The sequence below is a fragment of the Myxocyprinus asiaticus genome, chromosome 39 (genome assembly GCF_019703515.2).
Source record: "Myxocyprinus asiaticus isolate MX2 ecotype Aquarium Trade chromosome 39, UBuf_Myxa_2, whole genome shotgun sequence".
NCBI lineage: Eukaryota > Metazoa > Chordata > Actinopteri > Cypriniformes > Catostomidae > Myxocyprinus > Myxocyprinus asiaticus.
In genome coordinates, this window is record NC_059382.1 from 19,140,325 (window position 1) to 19,163,094 (window position 22,770).

Here is a 22,770-nt window from a genome sequence, read left to right on the forward strand (position 1 = left end):
CAGCAGAATTTGTAACAACCACGTTCAATACCTCACAGAAAACCAAAAGTATAGGTTTTTGCAAGGCATAAAAACACATGCATGTAGTGACAATGCAGGTCTGGCCTGATGCAAGTGAATGTTACGTACTTCAACAGAACTTCAACACCTGAAAACACCAGTGCCCATACAGCCTAGGCTCTGGGAACAGTTGTTTTTTTCGTAAAGTCTTGGGGCAAAAGGGTACAACATACATTCTGTGTATGCCAGCTGTGCCAAAAGAACACATAAGAGGAGTTAAGCGATGGCATTTGTGTGGTGAGAGCACAGCTTAATAAGACTGGTGCTTTTAACCAACATGTTTGCGAGTGTGTGCATGTTTGAAAGCTTGACACACGCAAGAGGGCAATGCAGGAGGAAATGGACTTCGGCACACTCTTTGCTGTGTATATTTAGGTAGATTTAACCCATGAGAGAGAGAGGAGAGGCTTTCAGACAGAGATTCAAAATAAGTAGGGCACAGATGTACAGAAAACCCAGGCTCATGCAGCCGGGCTCATTCAATCACTCAGTAAAGCTGTCGGACGGATAGAGGATGGCATGTGAGAGCAGCACTCGGCTAATCTGAGAGTCAGAGGCTTCACTCTTTAGAATAATAACAGAAGCCCTCATACCGCCACCTAAGACCAGCTGATATATACACAGTATAAAATAACCATGATGATTTTTCTCCTAATACAAAATTAAGCAGCATGTGCATATGGTGACGATTTTAATATGTTTTTTATTTGTCCATTTAATTTCCTAAAATTAAAGGGAAAAGGGAGTGTGTCAGAGTAATTATGACTCATGAGTGCTATCAAATTAAAATTAAAATTAAAATTTTCATTGAATAAATAAATAAAAACACACACATTCGAAACTGTGCATTCGAATTTTGGATGCGTGCCAAGCACTGACGATAACTTCAGACCGATCCCATTCTGGCACTAAAAAAGTCTGGAAGCAGCGCAACTAATACAGTTAAAAAGAATGCAGATGTCTCAAGATGCATTTTAAAGATTGACATTATTTTTAACTTGACACAGCATCTAAAAACACAGCGCTCCTGCACGAGACACTGAACAAACAATGAAATGCAGTGGTCTAGCACGTGTTTAACACAAATGGCAAACTGGATGGTTGCAAAACCGCTCAGTGTGAACAGTCCTTTAGGTGGAAGTCTTTGGCCGTTGTGTCTTGCTCTCTTATGAGCGTTTCTCAGATTAAGCAATGGGCTTTAAAAACACTTTGTCAGAAAACAAGTTCAATTTGGAAAAGTGTGTCTCTAGAGCCTCGCGTTCTGTTCCATTCTGTTGTGCTCCGCCTATCTGAACAGCCCCTGACCTGGGCTCATATTCTGAGCCGCTTCACCACCAAGTTTTGCAGAATAGCACTGATATCTGGGAATATTACTACCGTACATACAACTTTAATGAAAGGAAAACACTGTGGTATCGCCATTAGTATGATGATTGAGTCAGAGGTAGTTTAAGCGTTTTCCACCCTGGTTTTACTTTTTAATTAACATTTGAGAATATGATCTGACTAAAACTTTTTATTCATGTATTTTTTTATTTATGCACATTAGTTTAAAATGGAATGCTCTTTTTCTTGTGGACTAAGAAAACAAATGTCAATTTAAAAATTTGCTCACTTTAATTCAAATTTTGGTAATATTTAAGGTAATAATTAGAATTTAGTTTCTCAGCACCAGTTTACAGCCGTATGTCCACACTACTACAAATTAAGTCCACACACTTAAACCAGATGTGTCAAAACTAAATGAAATGCCCATTTTTAAATGTTACTCTAACATTATTGTTTATACTAATATAATATGCCTTGTATATGCCTTTTCATAATAATAATAATAATAATAGTTATTATTATTACCATTATTATAGAATTATTATTTAATTAATTACAGCCATATGTCCACACTAATACATTTTTGTTTGAAAATGCATTGATTTTGCAACGTTTTTGTCTCAAATCACACTAGAACAGTGTTTTTGTCCATTGACAATTGTGCTTTTGTAAAACGCTCTTAATTGTTAAGTGTACTTTGAAAAACAATGTCTTTAGGAAACTGAAAATGGGGTCTTCAAATAAAAACTGATTCAGTCCAGGGGTTTTATTCCAGTTGCAAAAAACCTTTGGATTAGGCTTTCATTTCTGTGAATCAGTTCTTTTGAACCTTTGGATTAGATTTTCATTTCTGTGAATCAGTTCTTTTGAAACTTTGGATTTCATTTCTGTGAATCAGTTTTTTTTAACCTTTGGATTAGGCTTTCATTTCTGTGAATCAGTTTTTTTTAACCTTTGGATTAGGCTTTCATTTCTGTGAATCAGTTTTTTTGAACCTTTGGATTAGGCTTTCATTTCTGTGAATCAGTTCTTTCGAACTGCAAGTTTCAATGAATCAAAAACTCTGATTCAACAATGTATTTGTGTTATCATTCAAAAATGTTCATGGAAGTCCCTGTGTGCCATTTTTTATATATTAAAATGTTTTAGTAAAAAATTACACAAGTATTGCTGTTTATTAAAAAGTACTGTTTTATTAGTGCATAAATAAAATAAATATCAATCTTCCTTGTGTTCATTTAGTGAAAAATAGTGTGGAAAAAATGTCTTCAATATTGTCCACTAAATTTTAAATATACTTCTTTCATTAAACATTTTGAATCTACTTGGCTACAAAGGCTGAAATGATGCCCTTTAAAACCATTTGACAGCAAATTCATAAATATAGAGATATATTGAATATTAATACATAAATAGAAATTAGGGATGGGCATTTTTGAAGAATTTTGTAGTGGAGCATTCTAACCCACAAACAACGAGTAACCGATTACTCTTAAATTAAAATGCAATTGAAAAATAACGCACATGACACGTATGTGAATCTTATATTTTGTTTTATTCACAAACGTTAAAGAACTGTATGAAAATAAGATAACTACAGCAAACTATACTTAAAAAACAAAACAAAAAAAAAACAAAAAATGAAATGAACAATATGCATTAATAAAAATAGGGGAAAAAAAGATTAAAAAAAATAACAGTAAAAAAAACATTTGGACTCACTCAGAGTTTCCATAGAAACCAATACTGAGGGCATGAGGGTAATGCACATACATAAACTCTCCGTCTACTAGGTGTGTGCAGCGAAGCCATTATCTATCTGCATTTGCATCAAAAATATATATAAAACGGCCATTTTTAAATGTTACTCTAACATTTATAGTTTATACTATTGTTATAATTTATAGTTTGTAGTCTTGTATATGCCTTTTCATAATAATAGCCTAATAATAATAATTGTTATTATTATTACTATTATTAATTATAGAATTATTATTGAAATTATTATTAAATAACTTTTTTTTACCAGATGAAGCTGAATTTGTAGGCCACATTAACTGTGGAGTTTGTTGTTAACTTTGGTTTCTCCTGGTATTTCTGATATTAATCTCTGCATGAAACAGAATTTCCATTTGTTTGTGCATTAGTGTTGTCAAAAGTACCGGTATTTCAGAACCAAGCCGGTACTAAAAAAAAAATAAGATGTAACGATACCTTTGATTCTACAGTATCGGTAGTACCGAGCACTGACTTAATTCGGTACCTGCACACTGCCTTACTGACACATGACTTCTTTCAAATGTTTGCACACTTAGAGCGTGTGCTCTGTTGCTCCTTTTACACTGAAATGTGTATGCAGACCGCTCATACACTGGAAACTCCACAGACTATGAGAATCATTCACGTTGTATGACATATGACAGAGCAGAGCACTAAGCCACTCTGAAGTGTTATGTTTATATAATTTATATAATTAAATCACAGAATTTGCACTTTAATGATCACATTGGGCCATGTAACAAACTGTTTAACTGGAGAAGTTAAACTTCCATCAAAAATACACGTCAAAATAAAAGCACGATTAATAAAAGCTAAACGCCTGAAACTGAAGAAACTGCAACAGAAATATATTATAACTGTATAGTAAAATGTAATCCTCACTGTAGAAATAAAAATTATAATTATTATTATAATAATAAATAAAGATTAATGAATGTAATAACAATACACATTAAGCTATATATCACAAGCAAGAGTGCTTTTGTACTGAATAAAAGTTTGTTAAAAAACACAATGGTATGTTGATAAATAATTGTTCTATTTTTTTTACTTGTTAAAAGTTTAAGGAAACATTTTTGATTAGACACCACTTTGATAATGAAATTAAATTAAACTTTAAAATATGGAATTCTGGAAAAAATTATTAATAAATCAGATTTCAGTTGGGCCCTGCTTAAAAGAAAACACTTAGAAACACTTGAAGGAAACATGCATATCTTTTAATTTATTATTCACACTGAAATTTAACTTTAGGCTAAAAGAGTGTGTTCAAAAGCACATTATCATATTAGCAAATTTTTCTGTGGTATCGAAATTGGTATAGATAATCGTGAAATTTCACTGGTATCGGTACCGACTACTGAAATTTTGGTACCGTGACAACACTTCTGTGCATATATAACAACATTATTCTGGAGGCAGGAGGTGTCAAGCAAAATGTGAAATGTCAAGCACACATTTTGCAGTGAATAAAAAAAAAAAATTCAAATATTAAAAGAAATGAAAATAAAACAATATAGCCTACAAACATGTGAAAGTCCCATAAGTCTATCAGGAATTTTTTTACGATAGGACGCAATTATTTAGTTAAATAATAATAATATCGATAATGTTAAATTTATATAGCACCTTTCCAGAGCTCAAGAACACTTAACATTCTGAAATTTAGCACAGTTTAAAGAAGAAGAAGAAGAAAAAGATGGAGCATGTTTCAGTTTCTTCGTTTTACATAAGCAGGAATATTCCGAATAGATGAATACTATATGGAGCATTTAAACCTTTATGGATCATTTAAACATTTTTCAGAATAAAGTCTTAACCAGATAATTACCTTAATCGCTGATGTGGCTTTATACTGTAGCCTATGTGGTCAACTTTAAAGAGACGGATGGACGAGCGCCGACGTGAGATCACTTCAGGTCAGGAATTTAACATCACACTCAGGTTTAGGCTATACATAAATGCATGGAATCATGTGTGAATCGTGTGATACATTAACATAAACATTTCAAGAAGTGGAAAGTGTATATGATGTCCTATCTTAGTTAATGTTACACTTGACAAGCTCTAGATGTGCACAATTAACAGAGACCGCAAATGGAGTTGAGACCACCCGATCCGATCCGAAATCACATCGTGCGCATTTTCATTTTATAAGGTTTACACTTTAGAAATATTGGCTGCACAGATTCATAAACTTGTAATTTTTGGATATATTTATTTAAAATGTTGCTTTATCCTTGTGTTTCTTTGATAATTAGACAAACAAATATTTTTTATATTATTCGGATGAATCCGTTATTTGTTTCGAAGTCATTATTCGTGCCTTTCCAAATAGGGTATTCGGCTTTGGGCACATCCCTATCATCTGCATAAGGGCTGTCACGTTTTTATAATTTCACATGCCATTATTCAGAAAAACAAGTGGTGGTTGTAGAGGTTGGCTTTTTATAAAATGTGCTGTCAGTAGACCTGTCGCGTTTATTAAATAACCGTCTGATCTCGGTTATTTCATCTATACCCGTGATTATTGGCCATTCAAATTCCAGTCACATTTTAATGCCCAAATAAGTTAATTTTAAGCAAATATACTGTATAAATGCCATGAATGCTGCATTTGTGTCATTCAGTTGAACTCTGAGTCCGAGCGTCAATGTCTGAGCTGCACCGCGGAGGTCAACAAGCTCCTGTCCTGAAGAGCACGTGATGCGCTCTGATGAGCGCGCTGTAAACAGAGGCTCACGCCTAACTCCGCGAAAATATAAACAAACAAGTATAAACTTTGATAGTGAACGCAAAGCATGCAGTGCCAAAGAGGAGACGCACACTTACTCTGTGGAGTGATAAAATTATGAAACGAAATCTCAAAGGTTGTGCTTCATGAGAAATAAGGGCCCGTGAGTTTAACCAGAGCATTAAAGTAATGTGTGAAAGTGGATTAGGAAATAAATATTTTACTATCACATAATATAATAAAAAATATAATATAAATATAATATATAAAAATTATATAATTTTTTATATTATATTTCAAATATATGACTTCAAAAAACAAGTGTAAATGTAAAATTGATCTAAAATAAAGTTGACCAAAAAGAGAGACATATTTTAAGTATTTTAAAAAAAAAATTATATTTAAAATATTATTTTTCATGTCATTCAAGTTTTTAAAGTCTTAAAAGGTAATCATAGTTTATCCCTATTTTATTATTTGATTTATATATTTGAAGGTAAATAAGTAAAAATTACTTCTTAAGGTGTATGAAGCGCACATGCAGAAAAAAAAGCACACCTTAAAAAATGTCAATTTATAGGCTATGACAATTAATCTTGAAAGCACTTAACGAGACAATTAATCATCACAGCCCTAAAACAGAAAATGAATCGTCATAATCGCAACTATTTGTTTGACAATTAATCGTCAGCCAAATTTCATAATCGTGACAGCCCTAGCAGTCGGTGTCACACATACTGGTCTGATAAGCTCAGAGTTCCTTGCATCTTTCCAAAGCAAAAGCAGATCCTCGTCTGGTGGTTTGCATGACTCCAACAAGAACCGAATATAAATAGACTAGAATTCAATACGAATCAGAACATTACAAGTATTGCTTCACTTGGCTTTGTTTGAAAACACAGACGCGTCGACGACACACAACCACAGCACCCCAAGTGGACTCAAATGTAACTGCGAGATTTGGTGAGAGATTCAGAGCCAAATTCAGCACTGCTCACGGCACGCAAACGTGGAAAGGAACATTTATGATTAACATTTAATCATAAATGTTAACATTTGTGATATTCGAGTAGTGTTTTAAACACTCGAGTAGCTGCTGCAGAGTGAGTACCCTATTACTCGAGCACATCCATAATAGAAATATAAACTGAATAGTGTCAAAAGGCTGAAAAATATCATTTTCTTCCAGCCCTACTTTCAGCAGTCATCCTGTATAGCACTGTATTCATTCCCACTGATGTTTTTAAATATGCTAATTACCTGTCAGATGAAGAGAAAGAGACCATATTGTCTGTAAGAGTGCTTCATTAAAGTTGTTTTATGACTGTCTGAATTAAAACAATTCAACAACCTCTCCTCCCTTTCCACGTCTCCAATCCCTCAACTGACTGGCCTTTCCTTGCTGTTGCCATGGTTATGGGCCAAGCCCTTCCTAGATACTGTGCTTTTGTCAGCTTCCCTCCTCTTTTGGCCTGAACTTTGACCTGCAGCTGGCTGCTCCCTTCCTGTTTCCTGTAATAAGACAGCCAAGCCAACTGGAGAAAGCGAGAGACCAGTCTGCTCATGCCCACGGCCGATTATCAAAGAGTCTATATTCTAGTGGCTTCACACCTACAGAGTCCCTGCAGTGCCTGCCTCAATTTATCAACAACTTTACACTAAACCCAAGAGCCAGTTTGCACTAGTTTACTCGACATTGCACTAGTTGTGCAACTGGATGTTTCAACAGATGGTTCACACTTCCCTATAACCTTTAATATTTCTAAGGAAGTGACTTTCTCTATGTGCCATTGGTCACTATTTGCTTCTAAACACAGTTCTTATGACGACGCAAACAGATCATGGATTCAGGGTTTACTCTTCAACACAGCCACCACTTTACAAATTTAACTGTCCAGAACTGGATTCACACCGGATCTCTGCCAGGAAACAGTGGTGACAGCAGCCATTCACCCAAGCAAACACACATACATACAGGATATACACACCCCCACATAAACACAAAAAACTTGTGCCCAGTGAGTATCCACACATTCACACACAAATTTCACACCGATCTTACGCTTCAATATCCATTTCATACTTTGTTTGTGTATTGTCCAAAAAGATTTCTAGAGCAGAGGTTCTAAACTGGAGGGTCCCTTCTTCAGGAAGTTTTTAAGATACATTTTAAGCAGTCTGTAAGAAGCGATTTTAGCTAAAATGTTGACAGTTTAAGAAAAAAAGGAGCAAAATATCCTTTTAAGAAAAGTTAGAAAATAAGAAAATAGCAGTTAAGAGAAATTTTATTCTTAATGTTTCGTGAGTCTAGCTCCAGGTCTTGTCTGATAGGGCCCTGGCCGGCAGGGAGAAAAAAAACAAACGTGAATGCAAATGGTAAAATGCAACTAACCATATAACTGTACATACTTAAGAATAAGATCAGCTTTTAAAAGAGAGTAGAAAACACCTTCCATCTTTTGCTATTCATATCAAAGGCTGTGTGTCCATTCAAACTCATCTGTCACTTGGCAGACGCTAGCCAAATTAGGTAGTTTCCAACATCGACAACTTGTGTGACTTGCTCTCATCCTCAAAAACAATGAACAAAACTAAAGCAAGTTATTATAAGTATATACTTGGTTTGTGCCGACCACAATTTCTTGTGTGATGTATTATGGGCTTCCAAGAGCAAGAAACCATAGAAATTCAAGAGACGTTTAGAAATGTCATGAAAAATGTGATGTTAATAAGCTTGCATATAGTTGAGCTTATGCAGTTCATGGAAATATTAACAAATTACTATGTTTGATTTTAAAGTCGGCATGAAACGGAAGTTGCGACCGACTTAACTTCTGTATTGTGACATATTTCAAAGTGAAACGGCTTATCGAACAAGAAAAAGAATGTAGGGTGGGGACTTGACTTTATCCATGAGTTGTTGATTGGATTGTGAAAAGTGGGCGTTGCATACAGGAATGGAGGCAGATGTGAATGCAAGTTTGCAGTACACAAACACACACCCCTTCTATCGTGCTACTTGAGCCAGAGCCGGTTATCGGTGAAATTGAGCAGCGATCACAACACACTGATGATCATATTGACAACATAAACGCACAAGCACATTGCTGTCTTTGCTTACGATGAGGCTGTATCAGTTGAAAAACGAGTGACAATATTTTAACATTTTGAATGACATTAAACTAAATATAAAGGGGAAAAAAACACTTACTCGTGCTGCATTAAAAAGAATGAATAAACTCTTCAGAGGTATCCGAAGCATTGTATTCATTAGTGATCACCTCAGCAATTCAGGCATGAAATATCTCGAACACATCTGTGAATTCGCCGTTATTCCTGCTCATTTGAAATGTAAATTCAAGCCAGCTGGCCCGTAACCAAAGAAGTTTGGGATAGGGAACAGGAGTTTTGTAAGAAAACAGCCGAAAATATACCTTTTCATCTCAGTATTAGCTGCTTTGACTGCAAGTTTGTTGATACTCTTAAAGGGGCGGAGTTAAAACAGAGTACCACCAGCATACGTCAGCAGATCAGAGTCAGTCATTTCACCGGAAGAGCAAGTCATGATATTTTGATTAAAGATTACAAAGTAAAACATTTTTTATAAAATAGCAGCATTTCCCATTAATTACCTAGTCTAATTTGTCCCGCCATAGTTTAATAATAAACCAAAAATATATTTACACCTCATAATAACAAAAGATCTCTAATGTTATGCTAGAGCACCGTTGCTTCAGCAAAGAAAAGCATCTCTCACTCCTAGTCAGCCCCCCCCCCCAGATGTTACTGCAGAAGTTTTCATTGATGATTAACTTTAATCTAACATTAGCTAAGTTAGGTTAGCTAACGATGTTAACCATCAGTCTCCTCGCTTATGTTGACTGACATATCCGGCTGCTTGTCTTGAAAAACAATGTATAACATATGTAACGTTATATCTAGCTAGCTAGCGTTTGCTAATTATCTAACATTAACGTTATTACCAGCAGCTCTGACAACATAACTATTTTCAGCATCTGATGAGCAAGTTATCATCATAGCAATCATGTAACATTAGGCTATTTGTAATGTTAACTAATCAAGTTGAAGTAACGCTACCGTTTTAACTCTGTCTCGTTTATGCTTTGTGGGTGTGACATTTTTGCCGTGTCATCACTAGTGCCCGACCGATTTATTGGTCGGCCGATATCATCGGTCGATATTAGCCATTCACAGATATATCAGTATCGGCGTATATGTTTACTGATATGCGCAGATTTTTTCAGAACATGTAATCCAGAAAACAATGCTTTAGAATTGGTGTCATTATGTAGTTTGTCCAGCAGAGTGACTGACTCCATTGTTTACAGAGCTAAGCTGATGGTGGTTCTGGTGACGTGGTTCTGCAGACAGTGCGGAGTTAAGTGGTGTCTTCAAGGTAAGTTGCTAACTACTTTGTTTATTAACTTACCAGTATGTATTTCACAATGACCCCATAATTTTCCCTTACATAATTCCATTTATGTTATTCCATAGTTTTGATGACTTTACTATTATTCTATAATGTAAAAAAAAACAACAACAAAAATTTTTTTTTAATAAAGAATGAGTAAGTGTTTCAAAACTTTTGAGTGGTATATATGAGATCAAGCTTTTGAAACTTAGGACAATTGAAGGACTTGTTCACAAATATTACACAAGATGCAAATATTCAATAATGCTCAAGAAGACAACAAACTACTATATGCATACTATACTTTATGTAATTATCTGAAATGTAGATTGTGAAGAGCAGTATTAAATCTTTTATCTCTTATATTTGTATAAATTATGAAAGGGGTGTGAACATTTATGAGACAAAAAGGAATGCAAACAAATCTTCTCAACTATATACTGTATACTGTTTATTAAACCTCCGATTAATGGGTTATCAACTGTCTTCCTTTTCTTCTGCTTTCTATCTAAATCGAGCAATTCTGTGATTTGGCGACTAAAAACAGCCATTTGGCTCCTTAAATGTTTCAGTTTAGGAGCCAATGATTCTAAAGTCACTTTTTTTAGTCTGGGGCCCTGACCTTTGTCAAGAAAATAGGAGATCTGTAACAGAAAGAGATATGCTGCGTTCACATCCTGTCAGAATATCTATAATTACAAGAAGGTAACTCAGAGATTCTACTCTGAGGGACCTTTGAAGTTATTTGTTTCTATGACAACACTTATAATGCCACAACTGATTTTTTGTGGATAACAGCAAAATATTTATCACTTTACATTAATTCAATCTTTCACCTCTTTATGTTGCTGGAAAATGTTTAATAACAAAGAAAACGCTCCAGGTAACGATAGGATAATGAAATGGCTTGTCAAACTGAAAAATGTGTTAACTGCCTTTAACTGTTGAGGCCGCTGCCATATTTATATGACGTCATGACTGTCAAGTCTGAGCTTTCATAGAATTCTGAGTTTATAACTTGTAATTACGAGTTCTTCGAAGACGTGAAAACGTACAATTCGGAATCTCGAAAGCATGATGCGAACGCACCAATAGCACAGAACATGTCTGTTTTGTGCCGTCTTCTGAGAGTACAAGCAGAGCTGAATTCTTACTTGGTGTTTTCTGCTAGTGTGCTCAGCAGGCCATAAATAAATACCAAGTCCCACTTACAGTGTGGGGCTCTCCCGCAGAACTGAACTGAGCTCAGCATACAGTGAGATACAGGACATAGTAACTCAAGCTGCAACACAATCCTCGGATGTGTTAACAGTAAACAGTTTCCATCCCAAGCACTCCCTGTGTGCGCTAACTTATGAAAAAAGGCCAAAATTATACATTTTGACAGAGGTTCAAACGTGCATGCTGCTTTGTTCATGACACTGAAACACTGGTCACACAGTTCCATTGATTTCAGGCTGGCTTGTTTTCCTGCAATCCTTTGAGATCAATTTAAGTCGCTGAACAATGAATGATTAATACAAAGAAAGCTTAATTAAAGCAGGCTCTTAGGTCCTGCAGCTGTGAGCCTTGGACACTTTCTGCATTAAATATTGCCTTTGAAAATGAATTTGACGACAGTCAGCTCCTATCAAACAAATCTGCTTGTTTGATAGTAGGAAGTTCTAGATTTAACAGTACTAAACCACATAACTGGAGTTAATAGACCCTCAGGTAAAAGTCTCATAAAAACAAAGTGTAGAAACGATACAAATTGTGGAGCTTTGTTTGGACACTCAAAATACCATCACAAGCAATGAATCAGCAAAAGAGAAGTCTGCACGTTCCAAGCTAATTCAAGGTTAGCTGAGGTAACTCAGTCACTATGACTGTATGTTTGCAGTAGGGCTGGGCGATATGTAAAATATATTTTAGCAATATTTGCCTTAAAAAATATTGCGATTTCCGATTACATCTTCAACCCCCCTGCAGAGGGTCACTGAATTTCTTTGCTTTATTGATTTTGCTTAAAAAATGTGTTGAAACATGAAAAACATAAGACATTTCTACATTCAAATTGCTCTTTAAACTAAATGAAAAAAGCAATAAAACAACGAAGTAATCAAAAAATCTTATTTAACCACCTCCCCAAATCCAAACATTTACCATCTCCAACAACTCCATTTGCCATCACACAAGCATCCGTCAACGACAACAGGTGGAAAATTACTAATAGCATACAGGTTAAGAACTAAAGACAATTATAAATGTAGCCAATAATAATCAAAATTAGCCCAAAATAATGTGTGATCTTCTAATTTGTGTTTGTATTATGTTTTGGTAATTCAGTTAATACTGCCTAAAGAAAATTAAATAAAACTCAATTTTAGGTTCAAGGTGAATGTGTCTTGTATTATTTTATGATTTAATTACTGTCGTCTTTGTTTCTTTAATACAAAGATATAAATTACCGAACCTGCAGAGTTGCGTTCACAATGCATGCCAACCGCCTGGAAATAAAGCGAACTAAACTCACAGCACCTCCTGAGATGATTCTTCTTGCAAACAGTTTTCAAACAAAAGAAACAGAAGAAGAGAGTGAAAACTCTTTACATGCGCTTGTTCCACGAGACAGGCTCGCGCTGCACGTCTACATGTGTGTTCTGCAATACTGGCTCGTGCTGCATGCCTCCGAACAAACAGTGAATCAGACACAAGCATTGACGGCTTTTCTTTTGTCTGTTCTTAAAAATATAATAAAGTGTGTTTCTTCAAGTGCATGTCTTTGTGACTAACAAGATTTCTTGTCATGTATCACACTCCAAGACGTCTTACTGTTGAGTGTAGATGAGCAAAATTACCCGTGCATGAAATACATCTGGACGAGGAACTTGTGAACTGGATTCAGCCGTGTCGCATTTTGCGGGTGCTAGTTTCACACCCTGGCCACTGTTTAATATATATGCTTTGTTGTGTGGAGTTTCTGCACTGTCTGTATCTGTATTTTGTTTGCAAGCCAATTGAATACTAAATAAAAAAATTAGCTCTAAAAAGATTGCAAATGAACAAGTAATTCAGTATCTAGATGATAAGAGACACCTGTACAATCACACATTTGAACATGTAGGTCTGGATCTGACTTTATTTTGAAGATCTCATTGCAGGTAAAAGCTAATTCTGTTTGATGGGATTGTTTTTCCTCACAGTTAGCCAAGACCCCAGTATATGATCAGGCTATCGTCAGATGGGAAAACTTGTCATTGTCAGAGCGCAGCACTGTGCTGTATTTTAAATGAACAAAATGATAGTTACATTTACTTTATCTAATTTATTATTTATTTATTTTACTTGTTATACAATTTGCTAAAATAAGCTAAGTGCTTCCTTTACAGGCAATATGTGGAGGGGGGAAGGCAACAAGGTGCATCTGAATCAAACATTTGCATCACATCCTGTCTACTATGGTTCCTTCTGGTTAGTTTTTGAAGGCAGCACAGATGTGTCCCTCGAGAAATCTGACAATCCTTTTGTATGTGGTTCATGGTTGGTGGAAAGAATAAAAATGGTGTCTAAAGGAGTGGCTGAAATTAGTACATTTAGTTATAAAAGGTAAATTTTTTCATTTTTAATCAACTTATCACTCAATTTCAACCAAGAACTATTGGCATTGTACTAGGGATGCCACGGTGTGAGTTTTTGAAGATTAGATTACCATCTGATAAAAAAAAAAAAAAAAAAAAAAAAAAAAAAGAATTTACGGTTAACTGGTTTTAAGAATTTTTGCAAACTGTCTTACTATGCAACAGCAATGAGGCAAAAAAGTCATATCGTATCACAACTGAAAGTTTTAGTGGACAAGTTTCTTAGGGATATATGGTCTCTAAGTGCAGCCATACAATAGGAAAACTGAAAAATACACAACAAATAAATAGGAGGTATATAAAAAGGGATGCTCCAGCATTTGGCACAACACCGCTTATGCACATCATATGGGACATTTTATTTAATCAAAGCGCAATGTCAGCATGCTTAAACATTACAAAAAGTTGCATCTTTCAGTTCATCCCTTTAAAAGCATCACAGCTTAAAATATTAAACTCACTTGATGGTTGTTGGATAACAAGTGGAACATATTGTCCCATCTGTAGCATGTGTACCTTTATATGACTTCTCTGACTGTCTGTATTACATCCGTCGTCTTCAGTAACCCCTCAGTCATTCAAATGCTCCCAAACAGCTGATTTAAGTCACTTTTTCGGTGGACAGGAGTCTGGTAGATCGAATTCCTGCGTAACATTTTGAAGTTCGTATGTAGCCCCATTTTCTTGTGACTTAAAATTCACGTTCAGTCAACGATACCTGGCCAAGCACCATGCAGAAACCGTCCGTAACCATAGCAACAGCTGCACTAACCACCTACTGTAGGCGCAAGCAAAATACATTTTCACATTCGAACCCTGTCTACACCAGACATGGGCGGCGTGTCGAGTCGAAAAGCAATAGAACCCATTATAATCAATAATGCTGTCTACAATGGAAGCATCCGTTGTGTATCCCGTTTCGGGTGTCCCTTTCCATTTTGTGCTGCACGAGTTGGCACAACTACTGCCAACAACACAAATAAATGGTTTAGAACAATTGTGTCAATGCGTCTATTGTAGACAGCCTCAAGCTGTTGCATCAATGGATGTGGACAGTGTGAACAGGGTGCCAGGCTTACACTGGAAAAACTATTTTGTATTATTTATTTATATATATTTTGTATATTATTTTTACCATGTGTAAATAAAACATTTCACAGTTTTTAACCATAAATTCCAAATCTTGCGGTTAAATGAATCATGACATTTTTAATTGCGGTTAATGGCGAAACCGTATAAATCGCAACATCTCTACATTGTGGTGACTACATACATGCGAGGTGATCCCAAAAGTACACTTGAATTTGTTTTAGATCCTTATTAATGATGACATGTTGCTAGATTCCTTTGAAGGTAGCTTCAAACAGAAAACCTGCCTGTTTAAATCACTGACTGACTGGGCAGCAAAACAGCTGGCCTTGTGTTTCGGACATGACCAAAGTAATCTGAAACATTGCCTTTGTCCTAGTCCCACCAGTTATTTTTTCCTCTTCAAGCTCAAAACAATTCATAGAACAGTGTATAAGGATGTTACGACTTCAAATATGGAACACAAGTGACACATCTTTACCCCAACAAACGGCAACTCATCTTTTGAGTAAGCTGGGATTTAAACAAAAGGAAACCATACTCAGTTCATCAAGCTGGCAAAATTCAGTTACGCCGCACAACTGTTAAAAGCTTTAGCAGTCTAAAACTGAACAGATGCATGTGACGTTACCTTTATCAGCAGTGCATATCCCTATTGCTATAAATGCACCTTTCATGCAGACCTATACAATTCAGATAAGATGAAACAACCAAAATAAACCAAGAGGGAAACACAAGCATGAAATGACATATATGGGCAAGAGCATTGTGGACCAAATTAAGTGAACAGAAAAATGGCATGTGGATGAATAATCCCAGGACACCACTATCAGATCTTAGAGGTGTGAATCTTAGGGTTAAAAGCGAATCGATTCACAAGTTTTCAGTTAGATTCAAAACTATTTTAGGTAAATTCAGAACGATTCAATTTGATACATAATAAAATTACTATTCGATTAATGATTTGATTACGTATTTTTTTTAATGGATTTATAGGATTCTTTAAATACTCCCCCTAATGTGTCTTAGGCAAGAAAAACAAAGACAAAACACTTCAGATAGTTTAATACACTAAAAGCAGCTTGAAAGAAAACACATTAACAAAGGGTTCTTGGAATACAAATGAGTGCAATGTGCCGATTCAACATTAACATGGAACCCTGAATTATTAAAACACTCCAAATATTACAGCATTAAAGTAACATTATATGACTACATTCCGTTTTTTAAAGGCCTCACATACAAATAATGAAAAGAAAAAAGCAATATCAACTAGATGACTTCAACTTATGTTTTTGCATGCCAAGTCCCTAAATAAACAATGCTCAAAAATTAACAATATCAGCCACCATATTGTTAATCGGTGAATTTCCACCTCTAAAATCGGTATCGGGCTCACAAATCCCATATCGGTCGGGCTCTAGTCAGGACATTACTGTAGTAAAAAACAGCACCATCACTATTTGAAAAAAGTAATTTTTGTTCAAATCTAGACAGGTCCCATTTCCAGCAGCCATCACTCCAACACCTTATCCTTGAGTAATCACGCTAAATTGCTAATTTGGTACTAGAAAATCACTTGCCATTATATCAAACACAATTGAAAGCTATTTGGTTCATTAAATGAAGCTTAACATTGTCTTTGTGTTTGTTTTTGAGTTGCCACAGTATGCAATAGACATGTCTTAAGATCAATATTAGGTCAAAAATGACAAAAAAAGAAACAGCTTTCTCTAGAAACTCATCAGTCAATCATTGTTTTGAGGAATGAAGGCTATACAATGCTTGAAACTGCCAAAAAACTGAAGATTTCATACAAAGGTGTACACTACAGTCTTCAAAGACAAAGGACAACTGGCTCTAACAAGGACAGAAAGAGATGTATAAGGCCAGACATACAACTAAACAAGAGGATAAGTACATCAGAGTCTCTAGTTTGAGAAATAGACACCTCACATGTCATCAGTAGGGATGCACCAATACCACTTTTTCTCTTCCGATCCGATATCTGAAATCTCAGTATCGGCCGATACCGATCCAATACCAGTGTTGTTTTTTTCATAATCAGTTTAGAATATCTATACCTCACTGAGTGATGCTAATTATATGTAAAGTAACACAAACCTTTGACTACACATAATTTCAATATAAATGTACATCCCATTAAGAAAAACTTTATTGTTAACTAGTCTACTGGATAATGCTGCAGCAAAATTAACAGTAAGTGTTCAGTAGAAAAGTTCTTTTTTTTTGTACTTTTTTTTTTGCAAAAAAACATTCAACTTGTATCTGGACTTTAAAGGATTCAGATCTCTTTTTTTGTTCAATTTAGTTGTAAGATATTAGTTCACTTTTCATTCACAGTTATTGTTTGGAACCCGTTCAACTTAAATATTATTATTATTTGTAAACAAATAATAATAATAATAATAATAATAATACATTATTATTATTGACTTTTAGAATTTTAAATACAACAGTAATATATTTCAATCATGCACCTTTAAAACCCTCTGGCTTTTATTTTGACATGCTGAACTCTCCAGGAAGTCCTGTATGTGTCTGTGTGTAAGCAAGTTCACAGCAGTTTAATTAGCTTCTTATTCAAATTCTGGCAAAATGCACCTCTGGCACCTTTCTAAATCCATGTATCGGATCGGTGCATCTCTAGTCCTCAGCTGACAGCTTCATTGAATTCTACCCGCTCAACACCAGTTTCATGTACAACAGTAAAGAGAAGACTCAGGGGTGCAGGCCTTTTGAAACAGAAAAACAAAAAGAAAAGGCTAGAGTGGGTTAGTGCTACAAGAAAAATTTAATAGTAATTTTTCACGTTATTAATGTCCTGACTATACATTGTGATCAGTTGAATGCCACTTTGGTGAATAAAAGTACCAATTTCTTTCCATAAGAGAAAAATCTGTACGTTATTCCAAACCTTTGGCCGCCAGTGTATATCCATTAAATCACACATGTAAATAATTAAATATTTATATTTATTTGCACACTGTTTTGTCGAATAGCGATTCATTAAATTTTTATCAATTGAAATAGATTATTGATCAACATTAAGGATTCTCGATTCAAAAATCATATTTCAAGATTAGTAATCGATGCATTGAGAAAACGAGTGAACCGTTACACCCCTATCAGATCACACTACAGATTTTATGGAGATTCTATATAAACAACACAACATCTGTCATAAGGTCAACTAATTCAACTTGATTAGTCAGCTTAATTGACAATGGCTGTATGGCTAAAACATTTAAATCCAGGTTACCTAAAATGGGAGTTCATAATAGTAATATACGCTGGCCCCAAAAAGTATTCAGACACTCAAGTCACACTTAAAAATGTATGATTGTCTTTGCATTATACCAAATTACATTTATTTTCAATAAATATAGTATAAACACTTTTCAAACAAAACATTTCACAGAAAGTGGTTTGTTAGGTTTCAAATTATAAATAAATAGTTATATTGTTTAAAATTAGGACAAAAAAGTATTTGGACACTTTCTGGTTGTCAGTTGGAGAAAGACATTAAGCTTTGTGAGCATTCAGAAGCACTCATGTGAAAACAAGAAATGCAGGCTGGAGGTATAAGACAGCACTATATCTAAATATAGCTATACTCTAGAAAGGCAAAATGCAGTAACTACATATTTTAATTAAACTGAATGCACTTTGTTTAGATTCAGAGAAAGGAGTGTGAACATTTTACAATTCACATTTGGCTTGACAGCAAACAACTCATCACAAGTAATTTTTCTCAGTGTCAGTGTTGGCGTAATTATTGTGCTGTGGGTTTGTAGGGCAGTGGATGTCACATGCATTTGGTAGAGAGCATGCAGAGTTGCTCTCTGGGCAAATAGTGGTCATTTAGAAGAAGCTAAAATATAAGATAGCATTCATTTGTTTAACCTTTTAGGGTACCTACATAATTTCATTCATGTTAATTCATAGTCTTGATGACTTTTCTTTTATTCTAAAATGTGCAAAAATAGCAATGATAAAGAATAAGTATGTGTGTCCAAACTTTTGAGCTTTTTTTGTGTTGAATCATATTCTATAGCGCTTGAAATCACTAAGACAGTCAGTGTAAGAAGTGGCAGATTTTAGCTAGCCTCAGCAATGCGTAGTGGAGGGGGCTTGTGAGAAATAGGAAGGGGAACACGGAGAAGCTCCAGCTTCGATTGTTTACTAGTTTTACTGAAAACCGTAATAAGTTGACTCTAATCAATTGATTGAGTAAACTTGTTTCCTTCAGTTGAATTGAGTAATGGCATCTCCAAAATTAAGTAATTAAGTTCACATAACTTGGTGTTCATATAGAATAAACTTAACTAGGTTAAGGTAACTAGCTACAAGTAGACTGAACTCAGATTTGCTATTAAATGTTGTCGTTTCAACTTAATTTGAATTCAAAATAAATTTTAATTAAACTCAAAATTAGGTCATACAATAACAGCTTAAATAATGAAGATTATAACTTATTCTAGGTCAATCATTAAATAAACTTATTTCTCCACAGAAATGCATAGACACCTGCAGGGCTCAACACTAAGGATTTTTTCTACTGGCCCAGTTGGGCCAGTGCTTCAGATATTTAATGGCCCTGCCAAAATTTTCACTGGCCCCAACACAAAAATGACAAATAGCTGTTTTTACCATCATGGCTTTAAAAATGTGTCTGAAGATAATTATTTTTTACATATATTAAGACAATGTCCCATCAAACTGAATCACATTTATAATTTGTAAGGTATGATTTATGCCTTATGTAATCCCATATAAGTGCTTTACAGATATAAATTCATAAATATATCATATTAACCTCAGCCATCCTGCCATTTACACATGTTTTTAAGTGAAGAGTTCTGTTGTGCAGATGATGGTTTTCGGTCACCCGTTTAGTCATGCTGTCATGCAACTTTTGGCCATGTGTAGTGTATTCACATACAGGATCAAAGATTTAAATCACTGAGTTAAAGATGTGATTATTGGCTGAATGTAATAAACATATGAATCCCTGAGAAGAGACTTACTACCAAATCTGTTGTGACGTGTAATATACATTAGGGAGATATTAGGCCTAATCTGTGAATTAAGAATGTGTTTATAACATGAAATCAGACAACATAAAGAGCAACACAGACTGATGCACAAAGCACAAAAACAAAAATACCTGTACTGTCCAGAAATGAGAAATATAACAGGTGTTTCATGAAGTTGACTGTTTTGAATATTCATCTTCACCAAGCAGCTAAACAGCTCTGATAATAATAGCCATAGTGATTTTGCTTCTTTTCATATCAAACGCCATTATCATGTCAAATTAATGTTTACGTTTTTAAACATTACCTAATTAAATGTATACTTACATTTTGGATATTGAGCAGCTCGTGATTTCCAGACACGTGTATAACTGGGGTTTAACAAAGTTTATTATTGCGAATTAATGAGAGAATGTGTGTTTGTTTTTTTACAGTGGGAATAAAACTAGTGCTCTGTCCCTTTATGAGAGCGCATGCATGTTAAACAGTCTACGCTGCACAGAGAGAGATGATGATGAGAAATGTGAATGGAGAGACATGGATTTTCAATCCTATAGAATGAAACTGTTGATTTTTTGTGTTCCAATGTGTGGATTACTGCTTTACACCAACGAAAAATGTGGGGATTTCGTGCACTGTGAACACGGAATGTGCAGGGATACTTAAATTGTTGCACAAGATGTGCAATCCCGCTTCGAAATTCCTTAAGTGGGTTTTTTTCCTTCTATTTTCTACACATTGGTAATAGCTGCTGCTAAGACACTTAGAAAAGAGCAAGGACAGTGCTAGGAGAGTGCGTTCGGTGTCTGCACGCGACTGTGCCTTGGCGCGTCCAGCATATTTTGCGTTCGCGCATCTTTGCGAGCTAAATAGAAATCGCACTCGCTCCTCGGTTAGAATACTTGGTTCACTCAGTGTAATTGTTGTGCTCTCTCACTTGTTGTTTTCTTGCACTAATATTATAAATGCAGCACTGGCCCGATCGGGCAAGTGACAGTTCTAGCAACTGGCCCGAATCTCTCTCAAACTGGCCCCGGGCCATCGGGCAGTCCTTATTGTCGAGCCCTGACCTGTCCTTCAGTTGCACATGTAGTTACTTTGTTTTGGCTTTGTACAGCAGTGAATGTCACATGCATTTGGTTGAGAACATGTAGAGCTAAAATATAAGATAGCATTAATTTGTTTAACCTTTTAGGGTAACTATATTTTCATTCATGTTAATTCATAGTTTTGATGACTTTTCTGTTATTCTAAAATGTGAAGAAGAAAAAAATAGCAATCATAAAGTATGTGTCCAAACTTTTGAGCTGTTTTGTGCTGAAACGTATTCAATAGCGTTTGAAATCACGTAGACAGTCAGTGTAAGAAATGGCAGGTTTTAGCTATCCTCAATACTGCATGCTGAGGGGCTTGTAAGAAACTGGAAGGGGAAGCGAGTGTGTAAACAGGAAGAGCAGTGTCTGTGTGGCTCAAAGTGTGATTGGTGTATCAGAGTTAATCATTAAATTCTTCTCACTCAATACGAACACTTCGCCCCCTCAGCAACACTAAGCACAGCTTCAGCATCTAACAACACGGAAAAGCTCCAGCTAAGATTCTCAAGAATTTGTACCAAAGCGGCTCAAAAAGAAGCCCACGTCATACAACAGGATTTTGTTTGAAAACTCTATGTTTCCCAATTTCAAAATGTTTAGCTTGCCAATTCTTTACTAGTTTTAGAGAAGTGAAATAGTATGAACAATAAGGAATGGCAGTTATGCCTTGCCTAAGGTACGAGAAGCCACTGCTGAAAAGAATTGAGATTGAGAATGATAATATTCAGTATGAACATGTTTACAATCAATTAAACAGCGTGGTTTCTTTAGGCTGTTCTTTATACTGTCGTGTTGTTCTAGGTCAAGTTGTAGTCAAAAAGGCTTAAAACATATAACACATTCCAGGGTTGCTGCAGAGTTTTTAAAATAACATGCAAGGTTTTTTAAGACCTTTTTCAAGACCTGAACAGAAAAAAGAATACTGTATCCCCATACCAACACAAATCCACTAAAATCACAATTTAAAAAAAGTTAAAAATACTCATGTTTTCCACATATAGTATATCATATTAATATTGGTTTATGTACCATTATATAAATAAATACAAATTAGAGGTCGACCAATATTAGATTTAGCTGATATAATAATATGTTGAAAGAAAGTAGTAATAATTTATTTTTAATTGGTAGCCTACATTAAATGTTCTTACTCTTTCCTTCCTGTGATGGGGAGTGCCAAACAGAGGCTACAAGAGTCCAAATTGAATTCAATTCCAGATGCAGTTTATGGTGCAACCCAAATACCAATAACCAGAGGAAAAAAGAAAAGAAAAAAGATTTGACTCAGCGCAGAACTTTTTAACATTAAAAGGCCTGTTCAACATCATTTTCATATACAAAATAAAAATGTTAGACAGTTGTTTTACGACATAGGCCAGAGGGCGCACCATGAAAATGTAAAGAGACTAAAAACATGCAGTATTCAATGCCTTCATACTTCTCGTAAACACACCAAAGCTGACCTCTAAACTAGACTGGAACAGAAGAATATCAAGATGAATGACAAAAGATATGTGGTCAATTACAGCTACAGTTGTGCTCAAAAGTTTGCATACCCTGGCAGAAATTGTGA

General features: G+C 35.2%; 1 protein-coding gene across 7 annotated transcripts in view; it reads right to left on the reverse strand.

Moving 5' to 3' along the window:
- LOC127429782 (E3 ubiquitin-protein ligase CBL-like) overlaps nucleotides 1-22,770 on the reverse strand; it is a 69,465-nt gene that overhangs the window by 31,441 nt on the left and 15,254 nt on the right. The window contains exon 2 of one of the 7 annotated variants that reach the window (XM_051678975.1): nucleotides 17,678-17,799. The exons of 5 other annotated variants lie outside the window; for them this stretch is intronic. In XM_051678975.1, the coding sequence (XP_051534935.1) occupies nucleotides 17,678-17,691 (14 nt within the window). In that variant the 5' untranslated portion in view covers nucleotides 17,692-17,799. Of the gene's footprint in view, nucleotides 1-7,162; nucleotides 7,485-17,677; nucleotides 17,800-22,770 lie in introns of those variants that run through there. One more of the 7 variants, XM_051678974.1, reaches the window with a different exon arrangement.